Source organism: Musca autumnalis, unplaced genomic scaffold, assembly GCF_047663935.1.
Source record: "Musca autumnalis isolate F117 unplaced genomic scaffold, ASM4766393v1 scaffold_1, whole genome shotgun sequence".
Classification (NCBI taxonomy): domain Eukaryota; kingdom Metazoa; phylum Arthropoda; class Insecta; order Diptera; family Muscidae; genus Musca; species Musca autumnalis.
In genome coordinates this window covers 281759089-281778066 of record NW_027411644.1, presented here as the reverse complement: position 1 = coordinate 281778066, position 18978 = coordinate 281759089, and the positions used below count along the sequence as shown (strand labels likewise).

The 18978-nt window shown below is 37.6% G+C and overlaps 2 protein-coding genes across 43 annotated transcripts in view; one reads left to right on the top strand and one right to left on the bottom strand.

Moving 5' to 3' along the window:
- Nuak (Nuak family kinase 1) overlaps window positions 1–18978 on the bottom strand; it is a 180587-nt gene that overhangs the window by 43174 nt on the left and 118435 nt on the right. For 28 of the 42 annotated variants that reach the window (XM_073961409.1, XM_073961417.1, XM_073961431.1 and 25 more), the window contains one exon: window positions 8508–8623. In XM_073961409.1, coding sequence (XP_073817510.1) covers window positions 8508–8623 — 116 coding nt within the window. Of the gene's footprint in view, window positions 1–1178; window positions 1268–8507; window positions 8624–18978 lie in introns of those variants that run through there. The other 14 variants (XM_073961432.1, XM_073961434.1, XM_073961439.1 and 11 more) reach the window with 1 other exon arrangement.
- Window positions 8385–16067, top strand: LOC141389615 (uncharacterized). Its single transcript, XM_073961442.1, has 2 exons — window positions 8385–9084; window positions 12680–16067. The coding sequence occupies exon 2, from the start codon at window positions 14558–14560 to the stop codon at window positions 15242–15244; it is 687 nt and encodes a 228-aa protein (XP_073817543.1). The 5' UTR covers window positions 8385–9084; window positions 12680–14557; the 3' UTR covers window positions 15245–16067.

Here is an 18978-nt window from a genome sequence, read left to right as displayed (position 1 = left end):
AAACAAGATTTTTTTTGTAAGACAGGCGGGCCGTAACGATATTTTTTGCGATAAATAAACAAAATGGTGATCGAAAGAAAAACAAAACGCGTGAAAGAAATGTTGTTGATGAGGAGATGTGAAGAAAGTTAACGAAAGAAAATAAACCTAAAGCAAAATTTAGTTAATAATGAATATTTTTGTTGTGGTTTAAAGAGAATATATTTACAGTTGTGTGTGTGGTAAAGAGATAGAGAGCGAGGGGGGCTTGACAAAACGTGAGCAAAATAAAACAGTTTTTCAACAATTTTTTTTTTTGTTTGATTTGCAAAAAATCACAATTTCATACTTTATTTTTTATTATTATTTTTCATAAACGTTTTATTTTGTAATTTTCTTTTTAAATGTATATTGTATTTAAAATTATTGTTTATTATTGGTGTATATCCTTAAATAGTATTTTATTAATTTATTATTATTTTTTGTTTTTAGAAAAAAAAAGAAAAACGAACAAAACCATTATTTCCATTATATTTGTATTTGTAGAAAAAAAAAATAAAGTTGATTCTGCATACACTTATACATTTGTTGTGTGAAAACAAGTTCCGAGGAGGGAGTAGGTATAAGAAATATTTTATTACACTTGACTAAATTACCTCTGTTATTGTAAAATGACTGAATGGGTTACCCACAAAACAAAAATACAATTTCATCATTGAAAATTTCAATCAATATTACCAATTTCATCCAGCCATTTTGTGAGTACCCTTTATATAACAATTGTTCTCTATATATTTTTGGCTAAAACAAAAATCGGAGGTTTAGAATTCAAAGGAAAAATATTACAGAGGTACAAATTTTATTTAACATTTTTTTTTTTTTTTGTGATAGCATCGAATGTCTTCTGTCTGTACAACACACGATGGGTTTTAACTGTTTTTTGTTTTGTTTGTTGTAAATATAAAAAAACAATTGATAAAATTTCCTAAGTAACATTTTCTATTAGTTTTGTTCTTTGTTGTTTTTGTTTTGTCACTAATATCCACATAATACAATTGATGTCGCTAAAACAATGGATTTTTTCATTATTGAATTTTTTTTTTTCATTGAATAAGTTCCACAACTTTGAATACGAGGTTTTGTGTGTGTGTTTTTGCGCTAGTATTGCTTTTTTTGTTTCTTTGTTGGGAAGAAGATTATTTTATTTGTTTTCTATTCAAAAATTATGTGTTTTTTTTAAGTTTCATTCATCATTTAAAATTGTTCATCTTTTCTTTTTTTAGATTAGCTAATAATTAAATAAAAAAGAAGAATATTCAGAAAAAATAATTAGTTAAGTTGTAATGAAGCTTTTATTGTTTTACGCACGAAAGTCCAAACCAAAAGAATCAAAAAGGGAAATCAAGGAGAGAGGGAGAGAATATATATTTGATATGGCACAAAATTTCTATTTTATTTCACTGTGCTGTAGGCCGAAATATTGCAAAACGTCCATAAATAGAAAAGGTAAATGATTATCGAATATTACAGACTATGTTTCTATTCTAAACTCACCCAAAAACCCACATTTCTGATCAACCTGTTAACCATTATTCTAACAAATAAGTAGTTATACAATAGCCACTAACAGTCTACAAATAATCTGATCAAATTTAAAGAAATAATCCATTCTTTTTCAGCACACTGGCTTTTTCAACACACTGGAAGGTGACTTGTTTGCATTACTTTATAATGGGTTATTCTGCTCATGTGGCTTAAAAAGTTGCATAATTGAAATACTCTTAAATGTCGACAAATTTACTGACCCCTTTAATTAAATGATGATGAAGCTGTCAAGGGATCAAACTTTTTCATAGTGAGTCCCCGCTGCCCAACAAATATCCAGATCATATAATTTGTTCTAAAAACGTTACAAATCTCAAGAATTCTGTTTCGATTCGAATATTACTAACTTCAGAGTATACATACATATATGAATTGAAATTGTACTTCAGTTAGAGTTGTGTCACTATCTCGTTCAATGAACTCCGGTAGTTTGTATGGCAAAAGTACGTATACATAATTTTACACGTTGATTTGTATGACATTACTCATATGTTTTTAAACGAGGACAGTCAACGATGAACGAAATTGCCCAACTCTAACTCTAAGCAAACCCGTCTGCATGGGTTCGATTTCTAGTCTGACAACATAAAATTTTCAATATATAGCGTAATATTGCCGAAATTTCTTGAGTATTTCAGCCATGTACAACTTCTCACGGTGCTTTTGAAACAAATTTAAATGAAAGGTGTTCATAGATGAGAAAAATCAAACAACAACAAAATTGCCGGAGCGCTTTTTAAATAAATCGCGATTCACAAGTTGAAATTTTTAGGGGTTGTTTATGTTTTCACGATTTTTCTTGGAAACCGCAAGTCCTATCAGAATGGGACTAACGAAAATGTTGTAGGTATCAAAATTTTCTACAAGATTGACCTTTATGGTATTTTCGTAGGTTTTACCATTATTGAAATAAGGAAGTTCAAATTGGGACAATGCACTGACTGTATCGCCCCCTTATAAAACAATGTCATAAAGGGTGCGCCTTAACTAACTTTTAATGAAAACCACTTACACAGGAAAAGTTTATGTGAATTCTGAAACAGCAATGTTCATAGATGAGAAAAATCCAAAAACAAAAAAAATCGCTGTAGGGATTTTTAAATAAATCGCGAGGTTTTCACGATTTTGCTTGGAAACCGCAAGTCCTATCGAAATGGTGCTAAAGGAAATGTGGTAGCTGTGAAAATTCTCTACAGGATTGACGTTTACGATTTGTTCTCAGGCTGTACCATTTTTCAGATAAAAAAGCTCAGTTTACATTTTTAAGTTGTTTGTTAGAGTTTCGCGATTTTGCTTGAATGCGGCAAGTCTTATCGATATGGGACCTGAAAAAATCTTACAGCTGTGTGTGTAACTTTTCCTAGTTTGACCATTTTTTAGATATATAAGTTTAAGTTGGGAATTTGCAGTCATGACATTGTTTTATAAGGGGGCGATACAAAATTGAATTGAATTTGAATTGTCCCAATTTGAACTTCTATATCTCAAAAACGGTAAAACCGACGATAATGCCATTAAGATCAATCTTGTAGAAAATTGTCATATCTACAACATATTCTTTATTCCCATTTCGATGGGACTTGCGGTTTCCAAGCAAAATCGCAAAAATCTAAACAACCACTAAAAATGTCAACTTGAATCGCGATTTATTTAAAAAGCGCTCCGGCGATTTTTTTGTTTTTTGATTTTTCTCATCTATGAACATTGTAGTTACAGAATTTGCAAAAACTTCCCAGGTGCAAGCATCTTTCATTTAAATTTGCTTCAAGAGCACCGTGTTCTCTACAAGTAGTGTGTTAAGGCATTTCGTTCGGACTCAGCGAAAAAAATAGGTCCATAGCATTTATCGAATGTGAATCGGGATGCACTCATTGATATGCGAGAAGTCTCTCTTGCCCATTCGGAGAATTGGATTGAGCATATGTATGTATATTCGAGGTCTGATGCCTCAGATTATAAGTGTGAATGACTTCTCAGTTTATGGGGAATTTTTAACTGCCAGTGTAGGTTCTGAAGTCTATATGACTAGATTGATATCCCACTTTCTATGGAATGCTTTTCACGTCTCAAAGGGGTGATTTCTCATTTTTTGATTTCCGTAATGATTTCTTTATACTGAGAATGATTTCTCTAAGGCGTGATCTCTCATTCGAAGTCAACGAAGATACCACAGATCCAATCCCAGAAGATGGTATTGAATGTATACCGCGCCCAGCCAAGATGAAATAAAGACAGCAATAAATCGGCTGAAGAATAATAAGGCAGCAGGAGCCGATGGCTTACCAGCCGAGCTGTTGTGGACGGGGAGGCGACACGCTGATAAGGTGTATTCATCAACAAGTAAGCAACATCTGGCAGGAAGAACAAGGACCCCACGATTGGAACCTGAGTATCCTGTGCCCCGTCCACAAGAAGGGAGATAAGACTTTATGCTCCAACTATAGGGGCATAAGTCTTCTCCCTATCGCCTACAAGATAGTGTCAGGGATATTGTACGAACGACTAAAGTCCATTGTCAACGAAATAATTGGACCATACCAATGCGGCTTTAGACCTGGCAAGTCCACCATTGACCAGATATTTTCCCTGCGGCAAATCCTGTAGAAGACCCAAGAGATGCAGATCGACACGTACCACCTTTTTGTCGATTATAAAGCAGCCTTCGACAGCCCGCTACGTTCAAAGGTATTCCAAGCCATGTCTGAATTTGGTATCCCCTCAAAGCTCATTCGGCTTTGTAAAATGACTCCAACTGACACAAGATATTCAGTTAAAACAGGAAAGAACCTCTCCGAAGAGTTTTGTACCAAAAGAGGTTTCAGGCAAGGAGACAACCTTTCGTGTGATCTTTTCAACATCCTGCTAGAAAAGGTTATACGGGAGGCAAATGTCAAAAGAAGTGACACAATCTACACCAATAGCCACATGTTACTTGCTTATGCTGATCATATAGACATCATGGGACGATCAGTAAAGGAAGTAACTGATACCTTTAGGAAGGTCGAAGCAGAATCTGCGAAAGTGGGTCTGGCGGTAAACGGCGAAAAGACCAAATTGATGGTGTCGACGCGCAAAGCGTCCATAGAGCTCGGACCAACTGTGAAAGTTGGTACCTACAATTTTGAGGTAGTTAAAGACTTCGTCTACCTCGGCACTGCCATAAACACAACAAACAACATCAGTTGTGAAATAAGAAGAAGAATTGTATTGGCCAACAGATGCTACTATGGTCTAAGTAAGCAATTTAAAAACAAAGCCACATCTCGTCAAACAAAAATAACACTATACAAAACGCTGATACTACCCGTGCTAATGTATGGCTCCGAAGCATGGGTACTTGCGCAAGCAGATAAGGCAGTGCTTGGTGTGTTTGAGAGGAAAATTCTTCGAAAGATCTAAGGGCCGGTTTGCGTTGACGGTGAATATCGACGTCGTATGAACCACGAGCTATATCAGCTATACAAAGACATGAATATAGTTAAACGTATCGAGATGCAACGATTGCGTTGGCTAGGCCATATCATGAGAATGAGCGATGATGAACCCGCTAAAAAGGCGTATGAATACATGCCACATGGCGGTGCACGCAGAATCGGCAGGCCTAAGCTTCGATGGAGCAAACAAGTGGATGAAGAAATGGAAAGGCGCGGTATTCCAAAAAGTCAAGCGAAAAACAGAGAGGAATGGAGATCTTTTCTTAGAGGTAGTTTACACTATCTATCAATGTCATATGACACGAAATAAAAACATTCCATATTTACCCACGGAGGCAATGTGGAGACGTAGTTTTTTTACATTTTTGCTGGTGTGGACGCACAGAGTAAATGGCGTAAGGAAAATCTCCAATATTACACATATTAGCGAATATATAACGATGGAAAATTTCATGTCATATGACATTTACATATAGTGTAAACTACCCCTTAGTTCGGTCTATGGAACAAATGTTCTGTAATGGGCCAACTAAGTAAGTAAGTATGTGATGAATTTCGAATCGATTTGGTATGAAAACGATTTGTCCAAAACAAGTGAATTGTATTTAGATGTGATGGGAACCGCATCGATTTTCAATTCCACATTGTTTCAAATGCTTTAACCCTGAGTGAGTGAAAAGGTCCTTTTTGCCTTTTCAAACTGAAATTACTCCTTCTTCGGCCACTACAACACATCGCCGTAGTAGACATTGCCAGCAAATGACTGCGGATGAAAGGCAGCAGCTGATAGTAGATTTGCTGATTTTATGGACGAAGACATGGATGAAGAAACTGATATTGCTGCAATTGATAATTATGAAGTTGAGGATGATAAAGATCGCACATACCAACCTGCTGAAGAGTCAGATGCCGAAACTGAGGGATACTTCAAGCTAAATGAAGATACTGATGACGACGATGATGAAGAGGAAGAAAATGATGGACAGGAAGCTAATGAAAGTTACTATATTGGTAAAGATGCCACCCAATGGAGTAAAAAAAGCACCACCAACACCACGCACTCGTAATCATAATGTGGTCGACTTCACAAGAAAGAAACCAGGACCAACAGGAAATATACACGACCCCTATACAATAATGCGTTTAATCATCACAGAGGAAATAATACACTTAATATTACGTGAAACAAATCGTAAAGGCAGGGAGGAGGTTACAGCTGCATGGAATTTGGCGAATCCCACTAAGTTTGACGCCTTTGTAGCTATTCTTTTGTATGCTAGACTCACAAGATCAAACCATGAATCAGCTATGGAATTATGGTGCTCGACGCGTTGCCCATTAGACAAAGCTGCGTTGTCGTACGATCGCTTCATGTGTATAAAACAATTTATTCGATTCGACAATGGAAATACTCGACAACAGCGACTCATCAACAGCAAAACTGCGGCTATTGACGATATTTGGCAAATGTTGCAACATAACTTGGCAGCAGCTTACACTCCTCATGAAGCACTAACAGTTGATGAGCAGTTGTTCCCTTACAGAGGCCGCACCCGCTTCACACAATATATTCCGTTAAAGCCAGCTAAGTATGGTGGTTATGCGACTCACAGAGTTATTATCCTGTGAAGCGAATGATATATTCTGGAATAATAATTTCTTTAACACTCTTGACTTAGCGCGTATTTTGTTGAGGAGGAAGACCGCATATGTTGGTACAGTGCGCTACAACAAAACATTCATTCCACAGGACTTCAAGAAGAACCCAAAGCGCACCATCAATAGTACATTATTTGGGTTCAACGAAGGGCATATAGCGTTATGCTCATACGTGCCAAAAATAAAAAAATAAAGTGGTGAACGTGCTCTCCACAATGCACTACACCTGCCACGTTGACGAGCAAACCGAGAAGCGCAAGCCCTAAGCCCTATTAGATTACAACGCCAACAAATGCGGCGTTGATACCATGGATCAAATGCTAGGCACTTACAGCTGCAAAAGAGCAACACGACGGTGGCCGTTGGCCATGTTTTATAATGTGCTAGACGTCGCTCCATTGGCTGCTTTTACGATTTACAACGAAATGAAGCCTATAAAAAGGAGTGACAGACGGCGGTCGTTCTTGTTATTGCTAACGAAACAATTGGCCACACCAAATATCGAAGAACGTGCCCTGAACAACAATATAACCTCATATCCAAGGATACGCAATGCGATTGAAGCATTCGATGTCAGGGTAAGAAAAACATCTTCAAATTCAAGAATAAAATAAATAGTTATTTGTTTTTTTATTTTTCTTTTCATTTCAGGTATTACCAAGACCGATGGAAGTGAATGCACCGTCGTTTGCGGCTAGGTCAAGTAGACCGTCATGTCGCCTTTGCCGTTCTGAGTATGGGCGACAGCGGAAAACGCGGGCATACTGCTTCGGCTGCGGCAACGCTGTTTGCGAGAACCTAGCACACTTTTAGATCGCTGCAACACTTGCGCACAGGGCGGGGGACAAGAAGTACACGCTCAACAACAATAATTTTTAAACTTGTTACAATAGTTTTCTTAAGCAAAAAAAAAACTAAAATAATAATTTTTGTATGTAGAATTTAGTTATAAACAATAAAAACAAAAAAAAAAATATATGAAAAAACACGATTTACAAAAAAGGTCCTTAGAGACCTTTTCACTCGGCCGTGAAGTTCAGAACTCTCACTCATCGGAGGGTTAATTACCATTTTGGTACAAAAATGTCCCTATTTTCCATTTCAAGTTTTATTTTCTTAAAGAATAGTATTCTTTGTAACTTTTTTGTAGCAATAAGTAAGCACTCAGGTCAATCATGACCCCAGTTTCTTTTCATGACACAGATACCTCTTACCTAAAGCACAGTATTTTTTCTTTTAAGAATAGATTTTAAATTTCCCTTCTCATTCTTTGGTTTTAGACTAATAATACAAAACGGAAAAATGAAATGAAAAGAAAACACATGATAACATTAAAAAAAATAATAATTAAAATTAAAACAAAATAATAATGAAATTCAAATTAAAAAAAAATACGAAATTAATGAAAGTGAGCTTCAACTATATTTTTACATAAAAAAACGAAAAAAAAACTTTCTAGTGGTAGTAAATTGTCGAATAGAGAATAATGGGCGGGGGGAGAGAGAGTAATTTGTAATGATATTAATAATTATAATATAATGATTATTATAATAAGAATAATAATAAAATGTATGAAGAATAGACTGCACTTGCGTGTAGAATATGTATGTTTGTATGTAACTATGTATGTATGTAAAAAAAGAACGTATAATAACAATAATATATGCTTGTGTGTGTGAAAGAGATTTTGATTGTTTTTGTTTGGAGTTTGTTTTTAGTTGGTTGTTTTGATTTGATTGATTCAAATTTAAATTTGATATTGATTTAAATTTTGTTCCTTTTTTGGTTTTTAATGATCTAAAAATTTACTCTTTAATCTGTGATATTCACCTCTTGGCAGTGTTGCACCGGTACGTGAGAACATGGATTCCATGTCACTGCCTAAATCTCGAGACATACTGTGACGCCATGGTACTCCCATACTATTGGCGGCGGTATTTAGTCGGCTAAATTAGCGTTTGTTGTAGTTGTGGATTGAAACAAAATAAAATAAATTTTATATTTGAATTAGTTATGTAATTTAAATGTTGTTATTTGCTATATATGTAAATAACTATCTAATGATATTGTTATAATATAGTGATTAGTAGAAGAAAAGCATTTATTTTGGCTTATTGTTGTTGGTTAATAACAAATGGTAAAGGAGATAAAACAGCAACAACACAAAGTGAAGCATTCATGATTATTTTTTTTTTTTTTTGTAGGATAACTAAATTTCTATAAATGTTTTAAATTAAAGAAAAAATTGTTCCCATTTGAAATCTTGAAACCATGTCGCATGTGATGATAAAAGAAATTACAAGATTTGAATTATGCGTATGATTGTTGTCAAAACTTATACGCATTGCCGTTTAGTGTATTACAAACTGAATTACAGCTTTCAGTGTCAATATTTCACCCATGAGCAGTATCAGATTCAACAATCTTCATGGAAAGTTTTTGCGTATTCTGAAACAGCAATGTTTATAGATGAGAAAATTCCAAAAACAAGAAAAAATCGCTGAATGGATTTTTTTAATTTAATTAACCGAGCTCTATGACCTAAGGAGATTACATTGAAATATGTATATCTAGCGAAGTCCTACACACACATCAACCGCTATGCGACGATCGTTTCGTTAGCTGGTTAGGCTAACATCCTCAGGCATATTAGATGTTGTTGTTGCTAGACAATTTTCGCCATTTGGAGTCCCTATTTATACATCCAAGATTGCAAATATCGTCTGCTCCGTCGGAAAAGGTCGTAAGTCCACTTTTTTTGGAAATCGCGTTTTTGTTACAGGATGATAGCACAAGTCAAAACACGTCGTATGATACAATGAAAATGGTAGTATGTCGCGTTTTTCTATACGTTTTGCCCTTGTCGGAAAAGGTCGTAAGTCCACAAAACGTACAAATTTGAGTACGAAAAGGTCGTAAGTCCACAGGAAAATGTATACTTTAAAAGAATACTACAGCTAATGTAGTTCAGATATAATGTTTAAGCGTCATCCACGGTTGGGGTACAATGTAAAGAACTAGCCTACACCTTTAGATGATAATCGGCTGATATTTGGTGGAGACTGTGGACCAGACTTTTGAACAAAAATTTGATTAATTCTATATTGCAACGAAAACTTACATTTGAAATCTATTTTCCCCTATAAGCGATCTGATTATGAAAGATGGACTTCTGGCCTTTTCATTGATACAAATTGGGATGCTGTATGTGTTCAAATACCTCATGTATTGAAAAATTTGTATTAAAAAATCAACATTTGTTTTTTCTGTCGTATATCTTACTTAACTTTATCAACTGGTAATTTGAGGTTTCTCTAGGGACATTTATTCACATAACGAGATTAGTTTGTATTCTGAATTTAATAAAGTAATCCCTTCTAACGGACGGGTAAATGCAATGTTTATATTATTAAATGATTCTAAAACAATAATTGATTGAAATGTTATCAAACTAAGAAGACATCATGGTTTTTGCTAACAAAGAGCAGTATGAATTTGGAATGGAATTAGACGATGGTGTCATTGGTCTAGTTCCGTATGGTTTTCATGGTGATTCTGAAAGCTCTCATGATAAACTTCCTAAACGAAGGAAGACATTACATGCTGAAGATTATACGTGGTTTGGGAAGACAAAAAAGGACACTATTTGGGATTACAATGTAGCTAAGAAACTACGTACAATAACGGAATTAATCATGAAATTTAACTGAACGAAAAGGTCGTAAGGCAAAAATACAAGGTCGTAATTACAACGTGTCATGTTTTATATTAAATATTAACCCAACCGGTCCACGTTGCTGGCCCTTGAAACAGTTTTTCTTTTGTCAATTATATTTTTTTGCATCGCAAATTAGTTGGAATATGCAAGTGACTATTAATAACATGTAAGAACGTCGCAATTTCGGTAAAACAATGTGGCTAACCTTCAAAATGTCGAAATTCGGGAGGCACCGTTCTATGGGGCTATATGAAGGCGTCAATACCAAACATCCCAGAAGTAATAGAAACATCTATGCCGAATCACAAAGATCTATCTTAAAAATTGCGACCTGTATCTTAATTTCAATAGACGGACAGACGGTCATGGTTGTACCGACTTAGAAGTTTACTCTGGTCGGGTCTTATTGCTAAAATATGTACCCAGGATTGGGAAACGGAATCGTTCGTAAGTTTTATATATAGCGCATTTAAAAAATAGGGCACAGGTGTAACCCGCTCCTCCGAAATTCAACAAAATATATAGCCTACTTCCACCAAGGAACATCCCTGTGCATAATCTGAAAATTACATGGAATAAGTACTTAGGGTCGGAGATTCAACAACCGCTCGCAAATTAATTTTCTGACCGATACTTTCATAAGTTTTGCAAAAAAGCGTTTTTTAAAAAATAGGGCCTGCCCCCACCCCCTCTGAAATTCAAAAAATATAAAGCCTATTTCAAAAAACATCGGTTTAGCCGTTTTTGAGTCTATGCGAAACATACAAACATATTCACATTGTCTTTTATATATTAGATTTCACACAAAAGTTTTGGTCCATTAAACCCGCTAATAATTATCTCATCACCATGTTAAATTGCAAGCTTATTCTTTGTCTTAAAATCAATTCATTCTTAAAATTTCGCGCCGATCGGAATATTACTGCGATCTACAGGACAGCTACAAAGTCGGGTATTGTGGGTTTGGTCCATTTCACACCGTTCGATCATAACTAACACCTAATGGGTTCACTTCTGGTCGGAACACGACCTCTCCACAAAATTTGGTGATGATCGGTCAAAATTGAGGTCTGGAGTTTTATTACTATTGTTAATGGATGGACGGACACACATAGCTAGATCGCTTTATCTCGTCAAGATATGAAAAAATGGCAAGGGGAGGGGGTCTACGACGAATACTTCGCGATGTTACACAAATATTGAACAAAACAAACTTATAATACCCTTTCCACATTGTTTTGTAAAGTATAAATATTTTATTTTAAAAACGTCCGTAAATTGTAGGAAAAGGTCGTAAGTTCCCACAAAAATACAAAACTGTACAAGGAAAAGGTCGTAAGTCCAAAGACATCCAATTATCTCCCAAACGCGACGGAATTTTATCAAACAAAGTACAGGTATTGAAGCGGAATAAATAAACGAAAAATACTGCCTTTACCACCATAATAAAATCTTTAATGCAGAAAGCGCTGGAATGTTTTTTCTTTCTCCTGAAAAATTTATTGAGAGGGACTTACGACCTTTTCCGACGGAGCAGACGATATGCATTTGTGAATTTCAAATTGAAGCTTTTTTTTGTTATTCGATTTTTCTGATCTATGAACATTGTAGTTTCAGAATGCGCAAAAACTTCCCAGGCGTAAGCACCTTTCTTCTAAAATTAGTTAAGGCGTGCCGTGAGAAGTGGTGGTCGTATAGGTTCTATGAACAGATCCTTAATATTAAAAAGAATTAGCATTTTCGTATGTGACAAAAGAAGATTTAGAGATTTCCCGCGTTTGTGTGGTAGCTATCATAAACAGTGGTCATAACTATTCCACTGACAGATCCAATCAGCACAGTCTAAGCGAATGAAATCCATAATCACTTATGCATATAATTGCATGAACAACCTTGGGTGGAATTTTTGGAGATTTCGATCCATTATCGAGACAAGGAGACGAGGAGAGTAAAAAATTATATATTATAGAGACCAAACAGACTAACTATAGTTGCGGGTTTTGTTTAAAGAAGTGGTCCTAAATTTTGATACATTTCGGGGCCCATATGAGGAAAAGTATTGGCTTCCCTTAGATAACTCTGGAGATTAATTTTTCAGTTTCTGTGCCTTGTGTTTTGATTTTCCGGCATTATTCTCTGAGATAATTTTCTAAAGTTCACGAACGAAAAGATCATTTGAATCTTGAAATCGCGAAAATCTTCAAATTAACAAGGGAAGACCTCACTCAAAAACAAAGAGTGTAGCTCCATTATAGTTTATATAGGCTAACTTCCGAAACGTCAGTTGCTTTGTATTCGTGCATTAAACTAGGGCTCTTAGATCGAGTACCCCACTACTGCAATTTAATAAAATTACTCTAGTATGTAACTCGATCTAAGAACCCCTAGTTTCATGCACGAATGCAAAGCAACTGACGTTTCGGAAGTCAGCTATATGGTCGATTGACAGTTTTCGAAACTTAATCTTTTCGATAAGACCGAACGGTTTGTCGAACATAGTAGGACACAACATGCACAGAATAAGAACTTTAATGTGTGATGATGTCTTGCTGGCGACTTTTGCCCAAAAAATATGAAATAGTCTTCATATGAAGGTCACTTTCAATACCATCGAAGCTATTCGAAGAATTAGCCCTAAATATTTGGTGCACACATCTCGGGAAGTATTGGGTTCCCGTATATAAATATATACCGCTGAAGACTACCCGCTATCGAACACACAAATGTGCGTGATAATTTTCGTCGCACGAACCCTGAAGACTCAAGAGTTCGGGAACTTACTATTGAAATCGACCTGATAGGCGAGCATAAGCGAAAAAGCAATACAACATTGGTACAGGATTGAGTAAATTGTGGGCAATGGTTAAATCATTCTCGAATCCGGAAAAGATGGATGCAAGATTTCCGAAGAGTGATAGGGCGAATATGACGTAGGGGATGGAAGATACCAAGGAACGGTCCTGACCGGTTTTAACATGGCAAAGCCCAGGATTTATCTTGGTCCCTCTTTCAACTCAAGTGGACACTGACCTCCCCGTGGTGTCACCTGGGGAACTGCCTTTAACACCCGTTAAAGGTAATGAGCTAACATGTGCCGCGCGTTCACCCATAAGAACGTTAAAAACTTGGGTTTCGGCGTCGGGTTAGTAACCCTCCTCTAGAAAAAACAGCCTACTATGAAAAAACGAATGAAAAGAAAAACGAACCCCTCTAAAGTTGACGAACCCCGCAAACGTTTTAAGGAACATGATCTGCGAATCTGCACCTGGAATGTACGCACTCTTTATAGAGAAGGTGCAGTATTCGCATTGGCAGACGTACTTGAAAAGTACAAGGCCGATATTACTGCCATACAGGAAATACGATGGATTGGGAAAGGCGTCACAACAACACCTAAATGTGACGCACTGTATTATAGCTGCCATGACGTAAAGCGTGAGTTTGGTTGCGGATTTGTAGTTAGTCGGAGACTAAAACATCTGGTATCCAGCTTCACCACAGTGAATGAAAGACTTGCTGCAATTCGAATAAAAGCTAAATTCTTCAACATCAGCTTTTGCGCTCATGCCCCCACTGAAGAAAAGGACGAACAGACCAAAGATATATTTTACGAGCGCTTAGAAGAAACATATGACCGTTGCCCTGCCCATGACATTAAAATTATACTAGGCGATTTTAATGTCAAAATTGGAAAGGAGAATATCTTTGGCCCAACAGTCGGGAATTTCAGTCTCCACAGTGAAACATCTGACAATGGTATGAGGCTGATAGACTTTGCAGCTGCAAAAACATGGTAGTTAGCTGTACCAGATTTAAGCATCTCGATATTCATAAGGGCAACTGGCTGTCTCCAGATCAAAGAACAAGTAATCAAATTGATCATGTTGTGATAGATGAAAGACATTAATCCAGCGTGTTGGATGTACGATCGTTCCGAGGCTCAAACATTGATTCGGACCACTACCTTGTTGCAGCAAAGGTACGTACCCGTCTAAACGTTGCAAATAAAGCACGAACAGATACAACGCGGAAGTTGGACATCGATAGGCTGCAAACACAACAGATAGCCACAGCATATTCCACTCAACTAGCCCAATTGCATAACGCTAGCACTCCTTGTCCCGATAACATAACAACACAATGGCAAAATATTGCCCACTCCATGCAAACAGCCGCAAAATCCATACTTGGATACCAGAGACATCCACAAAGGAATTCATGGTATGACCAGGAGTATCGTGCTGCTACCGAAGAGAAAAATGCGGCATATAGATCTACTTTACAATCAGTAGCAACGCGTAGCGCACGAGAGAGATATCGGGAGAAAAGGAGAGAAGAGAAACATCTTTTCCGCAAGAATAAGAGAGAAATGGAAAAGCGGGAGTGTGAAAAAATCGAGATGTACAGGAGCCAGAATGAAGTCCGAAAATTCTACCAAAGAGTGAAACATCAAACAGATGGCTTTGGTGCAGGCACATCCTCCTGTGGAGACCAGCAAGGTAATCTGGTAACAGATACAGATAGCGTGCTCAGGATATGGAAGGAACATTTCTCTAATCTGCTGGTATCCAATAGCAGCGAAGACGACGAAGATGGTATGGGATGTATACCGCCCGGCCAAGATGAGGTAAAAACAGCAATCAACCGGCTGAAGAATAATAAAGCAGCAGGAGCCGATGGCTTACCAGCCGAGCTGTTTAAAACCGGAGGCGACGCGCTGATAAGGTGTATGCATCAGCTAGTTAGTACCATCTGGCAGGAAGAACGCGTACCCGACGATTGGAACCTGAGCATCCTGTGTCCCGTCCACAAGAAAGGAGATAAGACTGCTCCAACTATAGGTGCATAAGTCTTCTCCCTATTGCCTATAAGATAGTGTCAGGGATATTGTGCGAACGACTAAAGCCAATGGTCAACGAAATAATTGGACCATACCAATGTGGCTTTAGACTTGGCAAGTCCACCATTGACCAGATATTTACCCTGCGGCAAATCCTGGAGAAGACACAAGAGATGCAGATCGGCACCTACCACCTTTTTATCGATTATAAAGCAGCATTCGACAGTCCCATCCGATCAAAGGTATTCCATGCAATGTCTGAATTTGGTATCCCCGCAAAGCTCATCCGGCTTTGTAAGATGACTTTAACTGATACTAGGTCCTCAGTTAAAATTGGAAAGAACCTCTCCGAAGAACTTTGTACCAAAAGAGGTTTCAGACAAGGAGACAGCCTTTCGTGTGACCTATTCAACATTTTGCTGGAAAAGGTAATACGAGATGCAAATGTTAAAAGAAATGGCACAATTTACACCAATAGCCACATGTTACTTGCCTATGCTAATGACATAGACATCATGGGACGATCAGTAAAGGAAGTAACTGATACCTTTAGGAAGGTCGAAGCAGAATCTGCGAAAGTGGGTCTGGCGGTAAACGGCGAAAATACCAAATTGATGGTGTCGACGCGCAAAGCGTCCATAGAGCTCGGACCAACTGTGGAACCTATAATTTTGAGGTAGTTAAAGACTTCGTCTACCACGGCACTGCAATTTAAAAACAAAGCCACATCTCGTCAAACAAAAATAACACTATACAAAACGCTGATGATACCCGTGCTAATGTATGGCTCCGAAGCATGGGTACTTGCGCAAGCAGATAAGGCAGTGCTTGGTGTGTTTGAGAGGAAAATTCTTCGAAAGATCTACGGGCCGATTTGCGTTGACGGTGAATATCGACGTAGTATGAACCACGAGCAATATCAGCTATACAAAGACATGAATATAGTTAAACGTTTCGAGATGCAACGATTGCGTTGGCTAGGCCTTATCATAAGAATGAGCAATGATGAACCCGCTAAAAAGGCGTATGAATAGATGCCACATGGCGGTGCACGCAGAATTGGCAGGATAGATGGCGCAAACAAGTTGATAAAGAGATGACACGGCGCGGTATTCCAGAAAGCGAATCGAAAAACAGAGAGAATTTGAGATTTTTTCTTAATTCGGCCTATGGAACAAATGTTCTGTAATGGGCAAGCTAAGTATGTAAGATAGGGCGAATAGAAGTCTGCTACGCCGTATAAGAGCCCTCTCTGCCAATGAGGTAGCGCCACAATTTACGATGTGTGAACGCCATTTGTGGTATTGAGAAATAATAAGTCTAAGACTCGTAGAGTGAAACAGGGAGTTTCTTAAGTCGAGGAGGAAATTCCACACCATACAGACGTCATGGATGCCTGTTGTTGTAGCAGCATAGAAACCTTCGTAGAAGCATAGGCAGATGGTTGTATGATCAGCCGGTAATCCCACTGTCATACTTTTCACCACACGGACTGCTGAAATGAGTCTCCTCTGAACTACTCGTTGATAGTGTCCTGATTCCGATTCCTAACCAAAAATTCGATAACATGTCTAAGTCGTCCGCACAAGCCACAGCTTTTTGAGACAAGCTTGGAAGTAGGAACAAGGTCGTCAAGCGGCTAGTCGGCAGCACTTGGGTGCAGACAAAGAAACCCTCTCGGTGGTAAGCTGTGCAGCGCCAGTGTGGTATGCAAATGTTAGCGCAACGCAGTGGAAATCCACATTTTGCACCAATTCGGCTGATCCGTTCGAAAGTTATCGTGCGCTCCAGCCACTACACATGGTGTCATGGTGTCGGATTATTTTCTCGGGAAGTATGGACTTTCCCCTGAAAAAACGTGTACTCCATTACGAGGAGGCAGCGAATATAAGTTGTTACAAAAAGAAGCAAAACGATTTGAAAGCAGGCCTTCAACTCCACTCTTCACAAATTATGTGTGGGGAGTACTCGAAGGAGTGGACCGATATAGTCCATATTGGAATGTCATCTATGTCTGGTAGAAATTTCACGATGCGCAAAGTAGGGACCAAATCGGTTAATCGCATCAACAGTTATCGTGTGCACAATTTTTCCGAACATTTTCGAACTTTTGTAAGGGAAGTATCTGAAGGAGTGGACCAATATGGCTCATCTTCGAACTTAAACTAAGTTTGGATAAAATATTACTACACCAATAAATGGAACAAATCAGTTCATCGGTTCGAGAGTTATTGTGCGCTCCAGCCAGACAGACAGACGGACATAACTAAATCGACTCCATATTGTTCAAAAATGTAATTTCGAGAAATACGGGTTTCTATGCTACATACAAATCACAATAAATTGTTCCCTCCCAATGCTCATATCTCAGCCAATTTTGCTCCGATCGACTTTATATGTTTTGTGATATACTATTTACTACATGTACTTCAAAATAAGGCAATCAATTTTTTTGAGTTATATCCAAACAGAGAGACGAAGACGGACATGGCTAGATTAAGTCAGAGCTTTATCATGACCCAGAATGCATACTATTTATAATTTGGTCGATGCGTTAAAAATGTAAGAGAAACCTAATATACCCTTCACCACAGTGTAGTGCATGTTGGCTTCTGATCAATATAATCCAATTCAGAATCACTGTGCTTTCTATGAACCACAAGCTGTACCAGTTGTATACAGACATCGTTGGCTAGGTCATGTCAAGAGAATGAATGAAGATGTCCCTACAAGAAAGTGACAAGGCCAAAGACATTGGAATGCATAGTATTCAAAATTGGAAAGACAAAGTAAGTGATCGGGATCGGAAATTTCTTCTTCATTTTTCTAATGTGAACAAGTAAGAACGGCGTTAAGTTCGGCCGGGCCGAACTTGTTATACCCTCCACCACAAGTTGTATTGAAGTAAAATGGAATAATTAGTTTCCTTTCGTGTATGAAGAAGACTTAATACTAAATTTCAGCAATTTTGGTAAAACAATGTGAGGCACCATTCTATGGGGGCTATTTCAAAATGTCGATCTATACCGACAAATTTCTGACGGAAAGTTTTTAGGCTCAAAGAAGACTAAATACCAAATTTCCTATATTTCGGTAAGAGAATGTGACTAAAACTTAAAAAATACCGAAAGTCAAGAAGTACGCTTCTATGGGAATATAGGAAGATGTGGACCTATGCCGATAATACTCTTCTGGAATATTTTATAACTCTTGGAAGACGAAATAACGAATTTCAGCCATTTCGGTTGGATATTGACGTCACAATCTTCAGTATTACAAAAATCGGGAGGTACCGTTCTATGGGGGCTATATGAAGGCGTGGACCTATACCGACAAATTTAAGGGGGAAGTTTGAGCACCCCCAACAAAGTCTTAATACCAAATTTCAGCCATTTCGGTGGAATATTAAGGCCAAAGCGTTCAAAATACCGAAAATCGGGAGGTACCGTTCTATGGGGGCTATATGAAGGCATGGACCGATACCGACAAAGTTCTGGGGGAAGTTTTATACCACCACCGTATACTAAGTACCAAATTTCAGCCATTTCGGTGTGATAATGAAGCTAAAACCTTGAAAATACCGAAAATCGGGAGGTACCGTTCTACGGGGGCTATATAAAGGTGTAGACCGATACCGACAAAATTCTGGTGGAAAGTTTTAAACCCCTAAAGAAGACTACGTACCAAATTTCAGCCATTTTGGTAGGATAATGAAGCTAAAACCTTAAAAATACCGAAAATCG

Excerpts from the sequence above, each read along its gene's own strand:
- LOC141389615 (XM_073961442.1), top strand. The coding sequence starts at position 14,558 with ATGCAAACAGCCGCAAAATCCATACTTGGATACCAGAGACATCCACAA.